This window comes from Cynocephalus volans, chromosome 8 (assembly GCF_027409185.1).
Source record: "Cynocephalus volans isolate mCynVol1 chromosome 8, mCynVol1.pri, whole genome shotgun sequence".
In the NCBI taxonomy this organism is placed as follows: domain Eukaryota; kingdom Metazoa; phylum Chordata; class Mammalia; order Dermoptera; family Cynocephalidae; genus Cynocephalus; species Cynocephalus volans.
Genome location: NC_084467.1, coordinates 118,772,344 through 118,795,086, shown reverse-complemented (window position 1 = coordinate 118,795,086; position 22,743 = coordinate 118,772,344). Strand labels below are relative to the sequence as shown.

General features: G+C 51.6%; 1 protein-coding gene across 1 annotated transcript; it reads left to right on the top strand.

Moving 5' to 3' along the window:
- The first annotated feature begins 5,283 nt into the window (after nt 1-5,283).
- Nucleotides 5,284-20,547, top strand: NECTIN4 (nectin cell adhesion molecule 4). Its single transcript, XM_063106662.1, has 9 exons — nt 5,284-5,359; nt 14,143-14,502; nt 16,071-16,361; nt 17,356-17,476; nt 18,461-18,609; nt 18,858-19,014; nt 19,416-19,491; nt 19,911-19,985; nt 20,323-20,547. The coding sequence occupies exons 1-9, from the start codon at nt 5,284-5,286 to the stop codon at nt 20,545-20,547; spliced, it is 1,530 nt and encodes a 509-aa protein (XP_062962732.1).
- The last annotated feature ends 2,196 nt before the right edge of the window (nt 20,548-22,743 follow it).

The following is a 22,743-nucleotide window of genomic DNA, read 5'->3' as shown; positions in this document are numbered from 1 at the left end:
TAACAAACATTTAAAGAAAATTTGCCCTCAAATTACAGGAATCCCGTGTTCCTATTCCATTCCTCACAAACTCCACCTACCCCTTCTCTACTCTCAGCTTCTGCACCTCTCCTCTAATGTCTTCCAGCTCCTTCCACTCTTCCCTCAGGGCCCTTTACACCACTTGCTCTCTCTCCTCGAGGTCTTCCCCACTCTACAAAGGACTGGTGTCATCTGAAGATGCCCCTGGTGGTACAGACTCTGCAGGTCATTCTGGCCCCTAGCGGCTGCCTCCTTGTTACCCAACAGCTAAGCTAAGGAACTTAGCTCTTCCTGTGGCTTGGCCTGAGGACAGGGGAGAATGAAGGGGAGCACAGTCAGGGGTCCTCACTGGAATCCATTCTCTCACCAAATTCTCAGGACCCCTCCAACCTTTGCTCTCACCTCCTCCTCGCTGCTGCATCTTCTGCTATCATCACCACTTGGAAGGCTGATTTCCCTGAGGGCTCCTACTCTCATCCTGTACCAGCCAGGACCTATACCAAGAACATTTTTAAAGTGCCAACACATCTAGAGATGCAAGGTCAATGAATAAAGATGTTTGTCTTTTAACCCATGCTCTGGTCCCTGATTTTGTGGTAGTATGTTTATACAAATTTGGAGAGTCCATGGCATGAGAACAAGGAGGAGCGGGCTCTGCACACAACTGAGCCTACTGAGAAACAGGACCTGAACGTGCCTTATTTTCTACTTCCTCCTCCCTTGGGTGGCTCACTCCAGCTTTAGAGCCTTCGAAAAACAATCAAACCCAGCCCCCTGATCTCCAAGCGATGTTAGGCAACCAGGAAATGTGGTTGTCATTAAAGGATGGGGCTGGGTGTTGGAATCAATGAGCCTGCAGGACAGGCAGATGAAAACAACACAGCCCATAGCAATGTTTAGATGGAATCTTCTGGAAAACAGGACACCACCATCCTGATATTGGGCACAGTGAAGCTCCTGCTGAAGGGGAGCAAAGATGTTTTGCAGTGGAGAAAAAGCAGCTGGAGCCCTTGTGTCCTGTACGGGGGTCTCCCACCACACCTCCACGGGTGGGGAACATCCTAGGGAAGAGCAGGAGGAGAGACTTTGAAGCTACTACCTGAAATAGTCTCAGTCCTGGGGGGTGGGATCAAGTCCCATATAAGTAACCTTCCACCAAATCAATCAGCTCCCCAACACCTTGCTATACAAATTGTGCAGAAATCAATACAATGAGTAGATCAGGAATATCTTATCACACAGACAAAGCTGTACAGAAAAGGATTGCAAACATTTTATCCACAGCCATGCTTCCAACTAGTTCAACTATGATTTATTATTCACCCTCCTCTCTCCCAAAGCCCAAGGGTCTCCCCACTAGCCTCTGACTCTTCTCTGACCTGAGATCTCACTGCAGACAAACAGGATATTACTCACTAAGGAGCTTTCTCATCTAGACCTACCCCCAACCTTCCATCGACCTGACACCCCAGCCCTAGCCCTTCCCAACTTGACCTACTCCTTCCCTCCCTCTCTCACTCAATCTGACCCTCACTCTCACTCTTCTTCCCCACACCACTCCACCCATCCTTGTCCCTCCCTGACTCACCTCAGGTCCCATTGACACAAACAAAAATTTCAGCACAACCCATTCCAACCGGTTTGACTTAGGTGTGCAGCCTGTCATGGGGACAGAGATGGGTATGAGTGGATGCTTGGACACATGCAGATAATGAGCATCTGCAGTTATGCACACAGATAGTCCAACATATATACACGTCATGTACACTTACAGAGACACATAGAGAATGCATGATGGTGGGATATAGTGTATTACAGCTATTTATGTGTTTGTCCTGATTGAGGGCTCCGTGTGTTATCTGTTTCTGTCTCCTCCCTTGAGCCTGACACAAAGTAGTACTCACTAAAAGTCTGTTAAATGAATGCATGTGTGCAGGCATGCACACAGTTATGCCACTCAGACAAATAAACATGCTAAAGATGCCACCATGGCTTGAATTGTTCCCATTCTTAGGGCCCAGAATGTGGGTGGGAGGAGGGTAGGTAGAGAGGCATGAGGGGAATGGGGATTCAATGTGGAAGAAAGAATGAAACCCAGGCTGTCAGGCACTGGTCTTGAAATTTTTCCCTCCCAACCAATGTTTTCTTCCAGCCCCAACCCTGAAATGTGCCTTACCCAGGTTTCATCCCAGAAGAGGGTAAGAAAAGCCTAAGTATGAGGGCATATTCATATTCCCTTGTGAGACATACAGGATTGAGGGAATGAAAGGACTGAGGGACTTAAAGGTAGATATTTGTTAGAAGAGGAAAGAAAGATCCCTACCTCAGTTGAAGGCCTGGAGTGGCTGCCTGACTCTAAAGCTCCCTCTCAGGACCAGTGTTGCCCTTAGACCCTACTTCAAGGCTTCATCTGGTGTTTACTAAGACTTGGACATACAGGGCTGAACCCGTGGCTCACTCGGGAGAGTGCAGCGCTGGGAGCGCTGAGGCCACAGGTTCGGATCCTATATAGGGATGGCCGGTGCGCTCACTGGCTGAGCACGGTGTGGGCGACACCAAGCCAAGGGTTACGATCCCCTTACCGTTCACACACACACAAAAAAGACTTGGACATACAAATGAAAAAATGGGCATGGCCATTACCTTAACACCACCTCGGAAAAGTTCTGCCTCCCTTCAGTGCTCTATTTGGCTAGAGTTGGAGATGAATGATTTTTTTAAAATTTTAAAGTGACCAATAAGGGGATCTTAACCCTTGCGTTGGTGTTGTCAGCACCACGCTCTCCTAAGTGAGCTAACCGGCCATTCCTATATAGAGATCCAAACCTGTGGCTTTGGTGTTATCAGCACCACACTCTCCCAAGTGAGCCACGGGCTGGCCCTAGAGGTGAATGATTGAGGGTCCCAACCAGGGGCTCAGAGATGTCCTAACTGGATGCACTTTGGATGGAAGAATATCCCGTGAATGGAAAGGGAGAAGATTGGATACCCACCTTGTGATCTAACTGCTTTCCCACTCCCATGCCTCAGTTTCTCCTGTGGTTTCCTGTACCTGGAGGTGAATCCTTGGGAAGCAAAGGAGCTCCTCTGAAAGCATGTGATAGGATCCAAGGTGTGATAATCATAATTATAACACAGGATGCTCCCCCCTCCCACTCCCCCCTGCCCTACCCCACCCCTGCTGCAGTGGATCTCAAAGCAGCATCGGGGTGGGGCTTTTCCCCTGGCACAGGTGGAGACCTGAGTCCTGAAGAGGGGAAGGGGTTTGCCAACGTGGAGGTGGAGAGAAACTGGAGACATTTAGCATCTGCATGGCTCTTGAGGCTTCCCCTCACCCCCAGGAAATAGCACCTGAAGAAGACTTCACTACCATGGTCACTGCTGAGAGGTGGAACCTAGAGCAAGAGTAAGGGTCATAGTCCAGAGGCAGGGTTAAAGTCCAGGTCACTACCCAGTTCCAGGATAGTAACTCATAGTCAGTCAAGATCTCTGCTTTACTGACCCTACCTTACCACTTTTTTAGAAATTGATGCCTTCAACAAAAATGTATTTGGTTCCCATTAAGTACTGTGGACTATCCTAGCACAAATGACTGAGACAACATTATAAAACAAGCTCAACTTTCAAGGATTTCACAGACTACGACTCTCATTCTGCCCCTCAATTGAACACACTTACTGAATCTCTGGCACACAGCAGGCCTCAATCAGTGTTTCTTGAATTGAAACTTACAATTTAGTTAAGGAGATAAGATGTGCACAAATTATGAGTACATAAGCTATAATAAAAGGACTAGCAGAGCTGAGGAAGAATAGAAGAGAGAAAGATTAATTTGGGGTGGGAGGAACTGAGAAGGCTTCATGGAAGATGTGGCATTTGAGGTCAGCTTTGAAAGATGAATAAGATCGTGACAGGTAGAGTTTGTAGGGTGATGGTAAAAAATATTCTATATGAAATAACCCTCCCTTACTGCTTCCTGATTCTTCTTCCTGCCCTTCTCCGGACAGAGAGGATCCTGCAAGATTTTAACCCTATTTTGTTCTCCTCCCATGTCTGTCTCTATATTTACCTGTTGTTTTTTTTTTTAAGCCCCAGTCTGCCAGTGATCTTGCCCCTCCTCTTCACTAAATTTTCAGGGGTTCAGAATATGCCCCCTTCCTCTGACCTATCTCAGGTAGGCCAGTAAGCTTTTGTATAACTTGGTGGTCACATTTTATGCATTCAAAATGGAAACAAGTGTATACTTATGGAACAGGGACAGAGTATTTGAAATGAAGATTGTCCTTGTAAAGTCCACTTATGTGCTCTTGTCCAATGACCATGGGGTAAAATGGGTAAAATAACCAGGGAGAGGGTGGAAAGGAACCTCTTTTTCACTCAGGTTGTACTGATGCACTTCTGGGACTCCTGGATGGGTAACAAGGTGTAGCTCCTTGCCTCAGAGATAGAGGTGTCTGAGCAAACTGTGATACTAAGTTGCATGTCCTCCAGCAAGTCCCTCTCCCTCTCTGGGCCTCAGTTTTCTCATGTGAAGAATGAAGTATATGAGCTAGCACTGCCAGGATCCTCCTCAGTTCTGGCCTTTAATTCTGTGGCTGCAAAGATAAACCCCTCCAGGAGATTGGGGAATTTATCAAGGCCCTCAGGAGGCAGCGAGGCTGGCTGTATGAGATGCTTGGGTTCCTTTCCACCCACAAGGGCCTCACCCCTGTTGTTCTGGCCTGGCCTGGTGCCTCCCGCTTTGAGACACCCTGAGCCTCCCCTCCTCTTGCCTTTGCCTCTCTCTTCACAGCCCCTTCCAAACACTCGCAGGTAAGGCCTGGAGCTGAAGATGGGATCCCACTGCCCCCACCCAGGTCCTTCCCTCCTTCCCTCCCTCCCTGGCGCCCATTAGCTAGCCCAGGCCATGGGGGCGGCGGCTGCTGAGTCTCCGTGCCAGGCCCAGCCCCCGGAGACGCACCTGTTCTGACCTGCTGAGCAGGTTCCCAGGTTTCTGCCGTCGTCGTTGTTGGCCACAGCGTGGGAAGCAGCTTTGGGGAGCTCGGAGCTCCCGATCACGGCTTCGTGCGGGTAGCTACACCTGGTGGATAGAACAGAGCCGAGTCCCCTAGTGAAGACCTAAGGGGGTAGGCAGGTGTGTCAGTGCCTTGGGACTCTGCAATTTCCTGCCTTCTGGTCAGTGCCTTATCCAGCTCTAGAGCCGGCTCCCAGGGAGAACTCTGTGGAACTTCAGAAACGCTGGGCAGGTCTGCCTTTCAACCAATGCCCCTGTCCCTGGGAGCCGAGATGTGGGGGCCTGAGACCTGGCTGCTGCTTCTGCTCCTGGCATCATTTACAGGTAGGACTTGCCTGAACCATCAGAACCCTTGCTTCTGAGCCCAACCTGGCACAGACATGCAGGCACAAACACATAGACACACACATTCACACACACACGCACACAAATATTCTCTTTACTTTGACTCTGGACTGAGAAACAAATCTCTCCTACTCCCAGCTGCCAGCAGTACCCCCAGAAAAGCCAGTGTAGCTCTTCCCTTTCATATTCCCTCCCAGCCCCCAGGCTGCTTACTATGTCTGGGGTCCCTGACTACCTCTGCCAAAGCCTTGCCTAGACCTGAGCTGTGTCTGGGGGAATAGATATGGTGACCCAGTGCAGGAGGGCAGGGAGGCAGAACTGGTGAGGACCCTGCTCACCCCAGGGTTTCATGGAGGCTCCTTAGTCTATCCCCTGGGCTCCAGAGCTGCTGCCTGGAAATGGGGCTGACTCAGGGCTGAGCTGGTCTCAGCAGTCATCAGGGTGCAGGAAGACTGATGCCCAGAGAGAGGACAGGGCATTCTATCCCCTTCTTTTCTCTCCATGATGTTCTAGAGTATGAGGACTGGGGCACGTGTTGGGAGACTATGGCCCCTCACTTTCCCTGGGCACACTATTAGGTGCCAGGGTGGTAATAAAGGGGTTGTTCAGATGGGTGGGGGTCTAGGGAAGGGTATCTTTTAGATGGGGTGTGGTCCCTTTTGTTCATCTTTTGTTCTCCCCATTTTGTCAGTTAGATGCCTTTTATTACTCCCCACCTCCTGCCTGTCTGATGTAGAGCAGGTATACAGTATAGGCATTTATAATCTTCAGAGCGGGGGAGAGAGCATGTGTGTGCGCGTGCACAATGAGACCATGGTGGGATTCCATAGGCTGTTCCCAGGGAAATGAGTAACAAAGAAATCTTTCTTTTTGGAAAGATGGGGCCCTATCTGGATAGGACAGTTTGATTCTCAGCCCCAGGATCAGTAGCTAGGGAGCCTCAGTTGTCCAGGAGGATCCAGCCATGATTCCCTGCTAAAGCTCTCAGGAGAACAAGACCTAGATGTGTGGATTGGTGTGGGTGTGGGCTGCCCTCACTCTGATCTTATAGTGGAAGGGTCACTTGTCCAGCCTCCAATCACAGGATACTGAGCTCCAACCCCTGCCATCCCTCCAACCCCTGTGTCTTAATTCCCATCTTCCAGACAATCCTTCTCACTTGCTTAGATCAAGAGTGCGGGGCCTCATGGCTGGGGCCAGGAAACCCAACAGTCACTTTCCTGTAGGATCTACCCACACCTAAAGAATGGAGCCATGCTGTCTCAGGACTTGGAAGGGATCAAAGAGATCACCACTCCAACTCCCTCATTTTACAGATGGAAAAATTGAAAGAAATAGATTGGCAAGTGTGATCTACAAGATAACCTGGTGTTGGAAACATAACCAGGGTTAGTGTCTTGGTCTCCTGACTCCTAGTCCACTAAAGAATAATACTTTTGAGTGCACACTGGGTACAGCCAAGGTACTAGATACTGGAGATGCAATGGTGAATAAGACACGGTCCCTACCTTCCTTTTCCATGATGCAAAAGTTCTCTCAAAGAGAAGCCTAAAGGGGCCGGCCCGTGGCTCACTCGGGAGAGTGCGGTGCTGATAACACCAAGGCCCCGGGTTCGGATCCCATATACGGATGGCCGGTTCGCTCACTGGCTGAGCGTGGTGCTGACAACACCAAGTCAAGGGTTAAGATCCCCTTACCGGTCATCTTTTAAAAAAAAAAAAAAAAAAAAAAAGAGAAGCCTAAGGAAGGGAAAAGGAGACCCCCTTCTAGTTAGGAAATTACCCCTGACCTCACCCAATGCCTGAGTGAGAGGTGCTGTGGTAAAGGAGGAAGTCTGATTCCAGGATTCCTAGTAAGACACCACTCTGCTGGTACTGTTGCTCTAACCTGCACAGAGCTGGAGGTTGCTCTGAGGGCTGGAGACTCAGACCTTAGGTTCCTACCTGAGGATCAGATGGCCCCACTCCTACTGCCACCTCCATTCTGGCTATGCTGTGTGCAGGCATCTTCTTAAAGGCCCCTTAGGAACCTGGAATGTTTCATGTCTCTGAAAAATCCTTGGACTTGGAAGCCAGGAATCTTGAGTTCTGATCCTGTTTCTACTATTAGTTTGCTAGGTGACCTTGGGTAACTAAGAAACTAGACCTCAGTAGACCAAGAACTAGGGCCAGATGATTTCTATGGACCTTCCAGCTCTGATATTATGTCTCTGCGATTGTCCAACCCCTGGCTGAAGGTGGATGCTGGGGTGTTGGAAAAGTCGGTCTGACTGTGGAGATAGGAGGAGGAAAGTGTCCTGGTCCTGTCTCTCAGTGGGGAGCAGGGTATCTTTCCCCAGGATATTGCCTTCCTAGCCCTACTGTGAATTAGGGCCCCCTCCACCCCAACTACTGGGCCATTGGAGCTCTGAGCCCCAGGGCCCTGCCCCACCCCTCACAGGGAGAGGAGCCCCAGCTTGGGAGGTGCCTCAACACCACAGCTCTTTGTCTCTCCTTAATGGGATGAGTTTCCGGGTGAGGTCTCCTCCCTTCTCCCTCCCCCATCTCCTGCCCTGAGGCTGAGGGTCCCAAGCCTACAAGATACCCCCCCCATAGGATTCTAGTCCCTAGCTCTTTGTGCAGGGCCAGAGGGTGAGTGGCTCTCTGAATTCTGAGGTCTGTCTGCTGAGGGTTAGGATCAGCTTTCTGTCTGAAGTTAGTTTCCTAGAAAGGGAGGGGCCCCATCCCTGCTTTTCTACTCCTGTTTACAGAGGGGGGCAGGCCCTTTCCTGCAGGACCTACCCAAACTCAGGGAAGCCAGAAAGGGAGGCTAGCTTCCCCGCCCAAGGTGGTGAGAACTGGGAGAATCCCAGGGAATCCCTGTGGCCCCAGTGACCTCGGTCCTACCCTAGTGTTTAAGGGAGTGGGTCTAAGGAGACCCCAGCCACAGAGATGGTGGTGAGGAACTTAGAATTCATGATCCCATCTTCTGGACCACAACCTCTGGATCCTGGGGTCCTCCAGGCAAAGTGAATGGGGGTGAGCCATAGTGGGGAGCAAGCCCAGTGAGGCAAGAATGTCTGGGATTTCTGGCTTCCAAAACTTGCTTTTGTACTTACTGAAGTCTAGACAGAGAGAGGGATGGAGGTGATGTGGGGAACTGAGGCAGGAAAGGAGTAGAGGAGCCCAGGGTCTGGATCTGGGAATGAAACTAAAATGAGGAGGTGAAGTTCAGAACTAGGGAGTCACCCACCGTGCCTCCTGGAGGAAGGCTGTGGAGAAGGCAGCTGGGATCATCACACTTTCACTGGATCGGGGAGCCTCTGGCCTCAGGAGCTTTTCCCATAGGTTTTTGTCCCCTCTCCTTGCTTCCTTCTAAAACTGGTATGTGCTGAGAGCTGGAGTTGAAGCTGTGATTCGGGGTGGAGCAGAGCTGGTCACAGTGTGTGTGTGGGGGGGTGAGGGGTGGTAGTATTGGGGGGGAGCCTAGAATTGCAGGAGTTTGAGAGAAGCTGAATTCTGGGTCTCCCACCCACAGTGTGGCTGTTGTGGTGACTCAGCCAGGCTCAGACTCTGGCTCCGGGGGGTTTAGGAGACTTATCTGTGCTGGGAGCTGTGTCTGGGCCAGAGCCGTGGCTGCCTCAAGGCCTGTCCTCCTCCATTGTTCTTATCTCCCTTTGTGATTGGTGTGGCCCCCCTCCCAGACACTAATCTGTGGGTGGGCACTCTGCCCAGGTTGGGAAGCTCTCACTAAGCTGGGGGGCTTAGGACAATGCAGGGTAAGTGAGGGAGGTGGATAAGGGCGAGGGAGAATCTTCTGGTTTTCAAAGTTCCTTAGCACTCCAAGGCCAAGGTCAAAGTGGATTTTTCAAAAGACCTTGCCAGGATGTTTAAGTCACCTGTCCTGGATGGGGGGCTTTGATGCTCCCCTCCCAGGGCCTTTCTTACCCCAAACTCCTATGTACTTCAGCTCTGTGGTGGAGGTTGTTGCTGAGGGGGAAGGGGAGGCAAGAGTTAACAAAGGAGAATGAGACCCTAGACAGTTTGGACCCCTCCCCCTTGCCCCAGGCAGGATTCCCACCCTCCTCCCCTGCCCCCCTCTCCTGCCTCCTTCCCACCAAACCCACACCAGACAACCCTTACCCCAGGCCTGGAGCTAGAGCTGGTTTTTCTGGTGGTGGCAGTGACAGATTCCCAGGCAGAGGCCTCCTTGGGGGGCCAGAGGTGCTGGGGGGGCCTAGGGGAGTGGTGGTGGTGGGGGTAAAGGGGTGGGTGTCCCTTTAGTAGGAACCTGGGGAGCAAGGGCAGAGGAAGCTTTTGTTTTGTTCTGTTGGGGAGCCTTTGATGGCAATTTCCCGTCACCTGGAAGGACAGTGACCTCATCTCTGGGTACCTCCACCTTGAACCTGACATGAATCTGCCCTCAGGTCTTGGGGTGAGGTGGGGAGGGATACACACTCCAGACAGGATGCAGAGACAAAGGCTCAGAACCACATACCACTGACCAAGGGCAGCTGAGACAGATAGACATGCGAAAGCCAAGATAAACCAATATCAAAATATTTACTATGTGTGCAGAGTTCTGCGGGGCAAGAATGCACACCATGCATACAGAGAGTATGCAATGCACATGGGATGGTGCGTGCACACGTGTTCACACACAGCCCAGTACATAGCACAGACAAGTAAGTATATATACTCCCTGAAGTTAAGACATGAACACATACATGTGCCAAACACCCCCAAATTCATGCAAGGAGATAGGCTCACATGCATATGAACTAGTGCTAAGCTGGGTAGTCCCTCACCCAAAGATAAGCAGACATTTAGACATAAAAGACTCACACTTCCTTACTTCCTCCGTCTCACAGACCGACTTCTAGGACCCCTAAGTGTAACTCTATAAGTACTAGCAGGGGATGCTAATGGAGAAAGGCCCCTCATAAAGAAAAGAGCTCTTCCTCAAAGAAGCTGTCCATGGCTGTGTATCCACAGGTGCCAGCCTCAGTTTCCCCTCCTAAGATCAGACGCCAGACCTCACACAGAAAGGAAAGTTGAGATCCAGGCACAGGGTGGGGAGCAGCCAGCTAGCCCAAGCCAGGAATGGAGGGCCTGTCTAGGATCGGGCGGGGTGCACAAAGGGCAGGGCCCTGAAGAGGCCCGTGGGGGCCTGGCCGGGGTGGGGGAGGCTGAGGGCAGGGATCCCGTCTGGCCAGTTGGGCCTGTTCTCTCCCTTGCGCAAGGTAGTGGCGGCTGTAGCTAGGTCTGCTGCTGTGTGGCAGCCTCTGAGTCACCAAGGCTCCTGACCAGCGTCCTGGTACTCCCGGGAGGAGGGGTGGGGAAGGCCAGAGGAGGAGTGCCCAGCTAGCCAGAGTCCCCCAGCCTTAGCAAACAATTTGTAGCAGAAGGGTCCATGGGCTTGGCCTGGCTACCACATGCCCGATGGGTGACCTCACCAGGCAGGCCATGTTTCTCCTTAGGTCTGGTGACATCATCATGCTGACGCCAGGCAGGTACTGGGTGGGGAAGAGAAGGAGGAGGCAGTCCTGGCCTGCCCTGGCCTGGGAGCCTGGGCTCCTGGGTCTATTTAGCACAGGACAGGGATTTTAGGCCTCGAGTTTTCTTTTCTCTTCTCTTGCAGCCTACGGGGTAGGGATGGGAGTGTATCTGGAGAAGGGTATTGCCCCAGGCTGAGATGCTCCTACTAAATAGTGGATTTAGCACAAAGGGGGGCTGTGGGAGAGCTCTAGAAGGGACTCCTGTTATTCTGGGTTCCTCATTCAGCAAAACTTGGGCTTGCCCCTTGCGGATAGGGATCTTGAATTCACAGGTAAGGGCATAGAGGATTGGGACTCAGGCAGGTGCTGGGTACTTACTGCCTGCTGTGTCCTAAGAAAGAAGTTATTTTGGTGCGGGGGCGGGGGGGGGGTATGGGTGATTAGTGGTGGGGAGAGGGCAAATGGTTGGCAAGTATAGGAATAGGGATGGGAAATACATCATCTGACATTGTCTCAGAAATAGTCTTTAGAAAAGTTTGAGTGTCCCAGTGGCACAGGGCTTGAGATCCCTGTGACCTGCACAGACACCAGCATTTGAAGCAGAGGATGTGCTGGGGAGCCTCCATCCCAAGTCCACCCCCAGCCCTTCCTTGCCAGCCATGCTTCCTCTAACGCTGGGAGGAGGTGCTTGGGAGGGGTGCAGGCGGTTAGCTGGACTCCCAGGCTGGGCTGGGTGGGACCAGCATCAGCTTAGGCAGGTCAGGGCCCTGGTATCCGGCCCTGCAGGTCTGTCCCGTCCCATTCAGGCCCTCCCAGCACCCAACAGCATTCTCCCTCCCTCTACCCCTGCCATCAGGGCCACAGGACCTCTTCCTCTGTCCCATGCTCTACCTCACTGGTACCCTCTGGTCCGTCTGGTGGGGCTTTACTTCTTCCCTCCATCCCTTCTGTCTCCATCTGTCCAGTCTGAGGTACTCCCTTTGTCAGTGAACCCAGCTAGCCAGCCTATCCTGCCTCCATCCCAAGGTTGCCATGTCAATGCCCTCCCTGCCCTGCCCAGCCCAGCCAAGGACTGCTCATTCTTCCTCATTCTACTCTTTCCTTCTTCTGCCTGTCTCTCTAGTTCATTCATTCACCCACTCATTCATTCATTCAATAAACATTAATTGAGCCTCAATTATGTGCCAGGAATGGAGACCACCTACAACTGAGCACTAAATCAGAAATCATGTTTCCATGTGTGATGTGAGACCCAGTTTATTTTGAGCTCAGTCTGGTGGGCAGACGAGAAAATAGCAAATACAATCTATGGGATAAAATGTTATGAGAGGGTTAAAAGCAGGGTGCTAGGGGAGTACAAAGGAAAGGCACCTAATGCTGCCTGAAGTGGACGTAGAGGAGGGAGGACTCCAGGAAGAAGTGATGCCTAAGCGGAGTCTTAAAGGATGAGTAGGAGTTATCCCGACAATGATGAGTAGGAGCTACCAGACAGAGGGAGGAAGGCACTCCAGGCAGGGACTACAGTGTGAGCAAAGAAAGGTGAGCAAAGGGTGTGTGAAGTGCTGGGCAGAGGCAGAAACTACAAACTGTTGGGGGTTGCTGGAGAATACATTCTAAGGCAAGGAGCTCTTGCTATCCCAGAAGCACCCACCCACTCTGCCCCCAGCCTCTAACCTAGTATTTCATGTTTCATTCTGTGACTCCAAATGTATTTCTTCCTAACCATGAGCTTCCCTAGGCCCTGTCTGCCTCCCTCATAAATTACTCATCCTAGAAATTGAGGAGTTGTCTTTCAGTCTTTGATCTCCCTCATCTGTCTTTCTGGTCAGTAACCAAATCCATCCCAGTCAAATTTCCTCAGGAACTGCCCCCTCTTCTTCGCCCTGGCAATACCACACCAGGGCTATAGCTGCAGCCTCCTGGTGAGTGTCCTGTCTTCAGTCTCCCTACTTTCTACTCAGACTTGCCTCAGGCCACTCCCTGGCTAAGGAACCTTCAATGACTCCCCATTTCCTTGACCAAATCTGAATTCCTTTGCCTGCCAGGGAAGGTCCGGGGTGATTTGACCCCACCCTATCCCAACCATATTTTCCACTTCTGCTCAACACACACACCCTGCCTAGAGAACCTAGGTTGGGTCTTCTCCACTTTGCTTCCTGAACCAGCTAGCCTCTCCACCTCTTCGGTGTTTGCTCACTTTGGTCCCTTATCTGGATGCCTTTTCAGGTTTCTCCCCCTCCTAATACTACCCAACTCATGCATGAGGCCCTCCCACATGACGGGACCACAGTGACTGCCCCTTCGCACAAGTGGCCTGCAACACATCACTGAGCACTAAATCAGAAACCACCATCGTATATTTCCATATCTGTTGTATCTCTTCCTCCTGAACAGGCCTCAATTTCTATGAGGACAGGGAGTGAATTCTTATTTGCAGATAAGGTTACATGATGGATAACACTAATTCCAAAATCCCTGCTCCCTGTGAGTGTGCAAAACACTAGCTCTTCATTTCTGGTCCTCTGATTCTGCCCCCCCATTCTTGCCCTGTCGCTGTGTGTTTGGCCTGACCTCATCCCTCTGAGCCTCTGACCTGGGTCCTTTCTGTGTTCAGCGACTTGCTCATTCCCTCCTCTGAGCCTAGGTTCATGCCATTCCTCCCACGTGGAATACCTACTTCTCTCTGGGAATCCCGGTCTCTCATCTTCAAGCCATGAAAATAATGTTCTGAAGGGCATATAGGATGGACCCTTCCCACCCCTTTTCCCCCATCCCAGACACCAACGGTTCCGGACCCTTGCCATGGCTCCAGGACACCCTTCCTGAAAGCATTCACGTTTATCCTGTTGGCAGGTTGAGCCTCCTATGGAAGTTTGTCCATAGCTTTCCCTGTTTCTGTGTGCATAAATTCCATCTTCCTGAGAACTCTGAGCTTCCTGAGGACAGGAGCTGGATTTCCCATCGTGTTACAGCCTCCCACATTACAATTGCTCAAGATACAATCCTAGGCTGCAGGAGGGTGTGAGTTTTCCATAAATCGTCTGTGTGGCCTTAGGCAAGACACTTCCTCTCTCTGGGTCTCAGTTTCCTCATCTGTTAAATGGTGATAATAACGCCTACCTCTTGGGAATGTTTTGTGGATCTAATGAGGTAATGAACTGAACGTGCTTTGCAAGCATAAAATGCTCCAGGATTTCCGCTGCCTTTGCCATCATTATCTTTGTGAATACGCTCCCCGGCCCTGGCAGCGCCCCTAACCCTGGCTGCTCCTGTCTGCCCTCTGCAGGCCGGTGTCCCGCGGGTGAACTGGAGACCTCGGACCTGGTGACCGTGGTGCTGGGCCAGGATGCAAAGCTGCCCTGCTTCTACAGAGGAGACCCTGGCGAGCAGGTGGGGCAGGTGGCATGGGCTCGGGTGGACGCGGGCGAGGGCGCCCGAGAGCTGGCGCTACTGCACTCCAAGTACGGATTACATGTGAGCTCTGCCTACGAGGGCCGCGTGGAACAGCCGCCGCCCCCACGGGACCCCCTTGACGGCTCCGTGCTCCTGCGCAACGCCGTGCAGGCCGACGAGGGAGAGTACGAGTGCCGCGTCAGCACCTTCCCCGCCGGCAGCTTCCAGGCACGGCTGCGGCTCCGAGTGCTGGGTGAGTGGGGCCGGCTGGGCATGGTCTGGGGCTGCTGTGTGTGCAGATGCTCCAGGACCCCACGCCCGGGATCTCGGAGGAGAGAAGCCAGAGGCAGACAGGAGCAGAGATGAGGACTGCAGAGATGGATGGGGCAGAGGCAGAACACGGATAAAAGATGGGGTCCTGTAGGGGTGAGGGAGCTTCATCCAGCCCATCCTCCCACCCAATCCAGAAACTCTCCAGTAACCCCGAAAGCTGAGGAAGAATCCATTTACTAGGAAGGTCTTCCTTCCGATGACCTGAAATCTCCCTCTCTGTTACTTTTGCCCTCTGGAGGAATACCGCACAGGCTCATTCTCTCTTCTGCACAACAGCCTTTCAAAGAGCTGCGGATTTTTTGTTATACTCCACCAAAATGTACTCTTCTCCAAGCTCAGCTTGCACAGCTTTCTGCCACAGTTCCACTAGGGACACTGATTCAAAAGTCCCCCTTCCCCCCATCCTCCCCGCGGCCCCATCCTGAGCTCCATGATTTAAATTTAATTTTTTTTTTTTCTTTTTTGCGGCTGGCTCATACGGGCATCCAACACCTCGCTCTAACCAGCTGAGCTAACCAGCCAGCCCTGCTCCACGGTTTTATAACATGGAGTCTGGATGTGGACACATAGGACCAGCTATGGTGTGGTCATACATGACAGGTGGTGCTAATACCTTCCTTGATCTGGACCTTCAGTGAATGTAGTCTGAGATCACAATCAACTTTTTTTTTTTTAAAAGATGACTAGTAAGGGAATCTTAACCCTTGACTTGGTGTTGCCAGCACCATGCTCAGCCAGTGAGCGAACTGGCCATCCCTATATAGGATCCGAACGGGCCACCCCTCAAAATCAACTTTTAAATCACCTTTCTTTTTTTCTTTTGCTGTTATTTTCCACTTTGTACTGCGCACACTTGTGGTCAACCCTAGACCTATGGTTGAGTCTTTCATTCTGTGCTTGGGCTATTAATATTTTGAAGATAAAAATAAAGGCCTTTATTGTTTCCCTTTACCTGTGTGGAAGTTAGTAACACCAGCCTTGAAAAACCTGGGTGTGAATCAGTAGAAAAACTTGAGTGTGAATCTAGGCTTTGTTACCTAATAGCTGATGAATTGGGACAAGTCATTTAAGCTCCCTGAGCTTCAGTTTCCTCACCTGTAAAATAGGGATAATAATACCTACCTCAGTAGCTTGTTGACAGAATTAAATGAGATAATGTTTGTAAAGTATTTAGCATAATAGTTGGCACATACTAAGTGCATTTAATACATGGCTATTATTATTATTATATAGATGACATCTGATTAATTTTTAATTACTTCACTATTTTTATTTAAAAAATGACCCATGCTCATTGTAAAAAATTCAAACAATGAAGAAAGATACAGGGTCACCTGTAATTCTGCCTCTCATCTGGTGTATTCATTGGTGAAATAAGAGAAGGAAAGGGGGCCTGAAAGTTTGCAGTTGTGCAAGACTGAAACAGGATGGGCTGGGGCCTCCTGATGGGCTGTACAGACCTGTGACCCCTGCCTTCCCCATCTGCAGTACCTCCTCTGCCCTCACTGAATCCTGGTCCAGCGTTAGAAGAAGGCCAGGGTCTGACGCTGGCAGCCTCCTGCACAGCTGAGGGCAACCCGGCCCCCAGTGTAACCTGGGACACAGAGGTCAAAGGCACAACATCCAGCCGTTCCTTCAAACACTCCCGCTCTGCTGCTGTCACTTCAGAGTTCCACTTGGTGCCTAGCCGCAGCATGAATGGTCAGCCACTTACCTGTGTGGTGTCCCACCCTGGCCTGCTCCAGGACCAAAGGATCACCCACGTCCTCCAAGTGGCCTGTGAGTACTTGGATGCTCGGGTAGGGAGTTCCCCTGGGTTCTGAGAGGATTGGTGGGACACTGTGAGGCCCTGAGCCACTCACGCTGGCTAGCCTGGGGGCTGCAATGCATGACAGAGCACTAGTCTAAAGGTTGAAGACATAGAGCCCAGTCCCAGATGATCTCGGCAGATCACTTAGACCTCCCTGAGCATCAGTGTCCTTATCTTTACAAAGGAGATTATACTGCTTCACAGGGTTGTTGGGAGAATCAAATATAAACATGGATTTGAAAGCACTTTGTAAAATATACAATTTAGGGTTTGGAACTAGGAAAAGCCCTAGTTCTGCCATTTGCCAGCTGTTATTTAATCTTGATAGGCTTCATTTTCTTCATCAGCAAAATGAGTATAATTATAACAACTTAACAGGGTTTTAATGAGAATTAGAAAACATGAATGCAAAGCATCTTGTACAGTGTTTAGCTCATAGAAAGTGCTCAGTAAACAGTAGATATTATTTTCTCAGCATTAGACTTCAAGCCTCTTGGGGGGATCAGACTGTTTTCAGTTTAGGCTAATCCAGCATTTCGCACAAACTAGGTCCTCAACAAATGTATGTTTTAAAGCAATGAATGAACTAGTAGGATTATTAAGCCTTTGAAGAATCAGGCAGCATTTATTCGGCACCTGTTCTGTGACGAGCACTACACTAGGCACCACAGGAGATCCAGAAAAAGTGTGACACATCACTACCCTGAGGGACTTTTGGGCTTATTGCACGGGTAAACCAATATAGACTCTTTGAGCTCAGAGACGGGAGGGAACCCGTGTGGCCAGGAGCCGTCAACGAGGTGGGGCTGAGAGAGGTTTGGCAGCAGATGAGTAGGACGGAGAAGGGCAAGGGGAGGCTGTTCCAGGCAGGGTGGGGCATGGGGCGTGGGGCGGGGGCCCTTCAAGGAACCACATGATTAAAGGCATCATTCCCATTCTTTCTCCTCCCACCTCCCATTCCAGTCCTTGCTGAGGCCTCTGTGAGGGGCCTTGAAGACCAAAAGCTGTGGCACGTTGGCAGAGAAGGAGCTATGCTCAAGTGCCTAAGTGAAGGGCAGCCTTCTCCCACGTACAACTGGACACGGTAAGGCCTGGGCCTGGGAGAGGGTCTAGCTTGGGACTAGGGTCCTTCCCTCTTAGGGCCAGGATGTACTCATTATGAGCTGGGACAATATATTCTGAACCACATGTTCAGACCAATACAAAAATATGCATGGTCACCAAATATTATTGGCTTGCCATAGGGAATCTAGGATACATTGTCATTGGTAGGAAATAAACTGATAAGTCCTTGGATTTTTTTCTTTTGATTTGTGAAACACAGCACAGTGTTATTATTATTATTATTTTTGGCAGCTGGCCAGTAAATATAACACAGTATTTAAATGTTAATATCTTATATATTTATGTGAGTGCATAAAATGCATAAGACAAAAAGATACAGCTGACTATAACTGTTGCTAAACCAACACCCCTGTAACTAGCACCTCAGAAACACCCACCCACCTCCTCCAGTTTCCTCAAGGAGTCCTTGGCTTTTTTCCAGGGTCTGAGAAGTCTAGAGAATTAGGGAGGGGTCAGATTCACATGTGTGTGAGCCCATGACAGGCATGTTCTCACGAGTGAGCATATGAGTGATGCACGTGGCCTTGTGCCTGGGGCTATGGTCGTGTACCCTGCCATAAAACATCACGGGTGTTGAAGCATGCAGTCATATTTTCCAAGTACCTCTGAGCCCAGCTAGGAGTGGAGGGTCCTGTTGTGTGGACTTTTATAACATGTGTACCTGGTACCCAGTGCTGGATGATGTGATGCCTGTGGGCACATGTGGGATGGCACACATGTGGATCTTCCCCGAGTGTGTGTGGGGGGTGCCCGGGTCAGGCTGGGTGGCAGGGAGAAGGGGCCTCTGCCTAGACCTGCCTAGGGGAGGGAGGGGCACCGTGGGAACAGCCCGAGGCTCTGGATGACGTCATGGGGGAGGGGGGTGGAGAGCTGCCTGGGCACGTTGGGTGGTGGCAGCCTCAGTCCGCCCCAGCAGGCACCCTTCAGCTTCCCTGTCCTCCAGGCTGGATGGGCCAATGCCCAGTGGGGTACGAGTAGAAGGGGACACTCTGGGCTTTCCCTCACTGACTACTGAGCACAGTGGCACCTACGTCTGCCATGTCAGCAACGAGCTGTCCTCGAGGGATTCTCAGGTCACAGTGGCTGTTCTTGGTAAGCACTGGGGGCAGAAACAAGGGATCTGGGTGAGGGCCTGATGGGGGCAACAGAAAGCAAGACAGACATAATGAACTGGGAAAGTATTTATCTGGAGGGGGCTGGACTGTGTGTATTTCGTAGAGGATCAAGCTGAGGGGGTGGTTTTGGATACGTTTTGTGAGGACAGTGTGCATGAGCCTGTGGGGTCTGGGGTGGGTCAGGGATCTGGGCACCCACTTTAGACAATGGTCTGTCTCCAGCAGACCCTCAGGAAGACTCAGGGAAGCAGGTGGACCTAGTGTCGGCCTCGGTGGTGGTGGTGGGTGTGATCGCCGCACTCTTGTTCTGCCTTCTGGTGGTGGTAGTGGTGCTCATGTCCCGATACCATCGGCGCAAGGCCCAGCAGATGACCCAGAAATAGTGAGTACTGGCCATTCCTGTGTGGGTAGAACTAAGCTGGGAACGAATAGAGAGCAAAGGCAAGCAAGAGGTGGGTCAGGACCAAGGAGAGAGGGGTGACTGGGTGGCCTAACAAGTGGGGAGATTTTGGACCAGACGTGGGCAGGGTCTTTCAGGCAGTGGGGAGGAGCTTGGGGGCCTTGACCACAGCTGGATGAGGGGAACCGTACTGCCTAGTGAGGATCAGATCCATATGCCCGTACGCCTTAGCCACACTGCCACCTGCAGCCACACACTCACACTTGCATGCCAGCAGGGCACCCACACCCTCCAGCCCTGTCTCACATAAGTTTGGCCAGGCTAGGCTCACCTTGGGAGGCTGCCAGTACCCTCAGCTCCTGACAAGGGGGTGTCTTTCTCAGTGAGGAGGAGCTGACTCTGACCAGGGAGAACTCTATCCGGAGGCTGCATTCCCATCATACGGACCCCAGGAGCCAGGTATGTGCCAAGGTTGGGTGCATGTGTGGGGCGTGGCCACACTGGGGTTTGCTTGCACCTGGGCCCCTCTGCAGATCAGCAGAGCCCTCCACCAGATCTGGCCACTGACTCATAGCTGGGGCTGGGCTGGGGGTGGAGTGAGGGCGTGTAGCTGCTTTGGGTCTGCTAGAGCTGCTCTGGAAGGCCCCTTTCAGCACTGGCCTAGGGGCTGCTCTGGGAAGCCACCATCAGTGCTGGTTCCAGGGTGGGTTTGGGGTGGTGGTGGGGGAGTGAGGATGTCTGTGTCAAGGAAAGAATGGGCCTGCAGATTGGGGGAAAAGGTGATTAGGGAGGAGGCTGGTGGAGGACGAGAGGGGAAGAGGCTGAGGGGAGGAGGCTGAGCTCTGTTCTACCTCCTCCCTCATGTCCGGGCCCTGCAGCCGGAGGAGAGTGTAGGGCTGAAAGCCGAGGGCCACCCTGATAGTCTCAAGGACAACAGTAGCTGCTCTGTGATGGTGAGGCCCCCGGCCCCACCGGTGTCCCCACCACTCTCCTCAGGCCCCTCTCCTGGTCCCAGACGTGGTGCGTCAGCAGCCCCCTTACCAGTCCTCTTCTCCTTGGCCCTTGCTCCCATGGCCCAGCCCCGCTTCTCTGCTTTGCCTTTGTTCTCCCATCTCCCCTTCCCCATGCCTAATGCTTGTTCCTGGCCCCTGATCTCCGAGCCCGTATGCCTCTGAGACAACTATTATCCCTGATTGCCTGAACTCTGACCCCACTGTGACCCAACCATACCCCATTATGTCTGGCCACCCTGCCTTGGCTCCTGACCTGCCCCCTGCCCTTGGCTTCCAGAGTGAAGAGCCCGAGGGCCGCAGTTACTCCACGCTGACCACAGTGAGGGAGATCGAAACACAGACCGAACTACTATCTCCAGGCTCTGGGCGGGCAGAGGAAGAGGAAGATCAGGATGAAGGCATCAAACAGGCCATGAACCATTTTGTTCAGGAGAATGGGACCCTGCGGGCCAAGCCCACGGGCAATGGCATCTACATCAACGGGCGGGGCCACCTGGTCTGACCCAGGCTTGCCTCCCTCCTCTAGGCCTGGCTCCTTCTGTTGACACCGGGGATTTCAGCTCATCTCAGGGGCCTCCTTAAATGCCCCCACTTCTTGAGGAAGATGCTCCCTACCCCACTGACTGCTTGACTTTTTCCTCCAACCCTTCTGTTTGTTGGGAGGGCTCCACTGGTTGAGTCTCTCCCAGGTCACTGTGTGCAGGTCACTGTGTGTGTGCACTTGTGCCTGTGTGAGTATTCACTGACTGTGTGTGTGTGGAGGGGCGACTGTGTCCATGGTCTGTGTTGTGCTGTCATGTCAGAGTCCAAGTGAACCATGCTGTGTGTGCCATAGGATTCAGGTGGCTGCATGGGGAGCGCCATCAGGGTTTGGTTTGTGTGTCATGTGGCTGTGTGTGACCTCTGCCTGTAAATGCAGGTATTTTCCTCAGATCCCAGAGCAGTATTAGTGATGCAGAGATTGGAGGCAAGAGGTGGAGACTGTGGGCCAGATCCAGGTGTGCGGGCATAGCTGGAGCTGGAATCTGGCCTCTGGAGTGGGGGAGCTGGGCTCCCACCACCTGGGAGACATTGGGGCAAGTGCGAAGCAGGTGGCCCTGGGGGCTGCCAGAGGCTTGAACTGTTACAGAAGAAGCCCTCTGCCCTCTGGTGGCCTCTGGGCCTGCTGCATGTACATATTTTCTGTAAATAAACCGGCACAGGAGAGCTTCTTTCAGGAATACTGCTCCAAATCCTCTAATAAGAGAGAAAACCTTTAAAACACTTTTGATTTGTCCAGATATTTGTTATTGGGATTGCTTATGGTGAGGCCAGCCTACATAGGAATTCAGTACAACTAGATCTGGCTCAGAACCCACCCCAGGAGTTAATTTCTGTAGTTCTGAAAGGTGCTCCTTCTAAGATATATTCATGGAGGCAGCCCCTTGGGTGGGAGCCTGAGATCTGGTGGAGTCTGGAATTAAGGGTGTGAGCCTGTGGTTACTGGCAAAGGGAGGACAGGGGAGGGTCCTTGACCCTTGCGGCCCCTCAACTCTTCCCCTAGACTCGTCTCTTTTTAGTTGTATCCACAGTTGTTTGTGGTCCCTTGGGGAGTTACTGAGACTTGGTGACAAGAGCTTCTGGTTCAATTGTGGTGTAGGAGAGAGAGGGTAGTGATTTCAGACCAAGGGAGAGTAGGAATTCAGGTGAGGTGAAGGAAGTGCTGGGAGTGAGAATGTCTCCTTTTCCCCCAGGAGTTTTTGGGTCGCTAATTCAGGGCTCTTTTCTGACAGTTTCTCTGGGGGAGGGTTAGAGTTAGATGAATTTTATATTTACCTGGTCTACCTAGAGACACACTTAGTCAGAATGCCTAGATTTAGTGCCCAAATCCTGCTAGGCCTAAAATTTGCTGGACTTCTGGACAAAAGGAGAGGCTCCCATCTCATGTTCCCCAGCCAGCCCAGGACTTTGAATGTGGATCCTGAAGATCTGGGATCCTATTATGTACATTTTGTGTAAATATGTGCATATTTGTACATAAAATGATATTCTGTTTTTAAATAAACAGATAAAACCTGTGCTCTGTCTGGTTCCTGTCTTGCCACTTGAACTGTGTGAGCCTAAATCCCATACTCTGTCTTAGTACCATTCCCCCTGTGGTCCCAAATATGGAGGAGTTAGGATGCCTGTAGCTGAAAGGGAAAGCGGAAAGAATTGGCCTCCTCAAGACCTTCAGCCATCTCTGAAAGTCTCCAGAGAGGATGGTAGAGCTCAGAACCCCTTTCGGGATAGCCAGTGCCTTAGTTTGCAAAGTGTTTTAAATCCTTTATTGTACTGGAGACTCACAACAACAGCTGAGCGAGGTAGACAGCAGCATACCCTCTTTACAGATTAAGAAACTGAAACTCAAGACAAATGAGTTGCACAGACTGTTAAACCTGGAAGGATTTAAAGATCATCTATCGGCTCCCTCCATTTTCATATGTATGGAAACTGAAGCTTAGCGAAGTGATGTGACTGAGGTGACAGGCCTGTCAGAGGCAGAGCCCGGGCATACTCCCTCCTGGGTGTGCTTTGCGCAGCCCCGTGCTGCCTTGCTCCCAGGTGAGCCTCAGGTGTCCACCTTGGACCCAATAATTCTGGTCTCTAAGGGTGTCAGTCATCTACTTACTCCCCAGGCACCATCACCCCACCCCAGGGCTCTGACGTCACCTCTCCG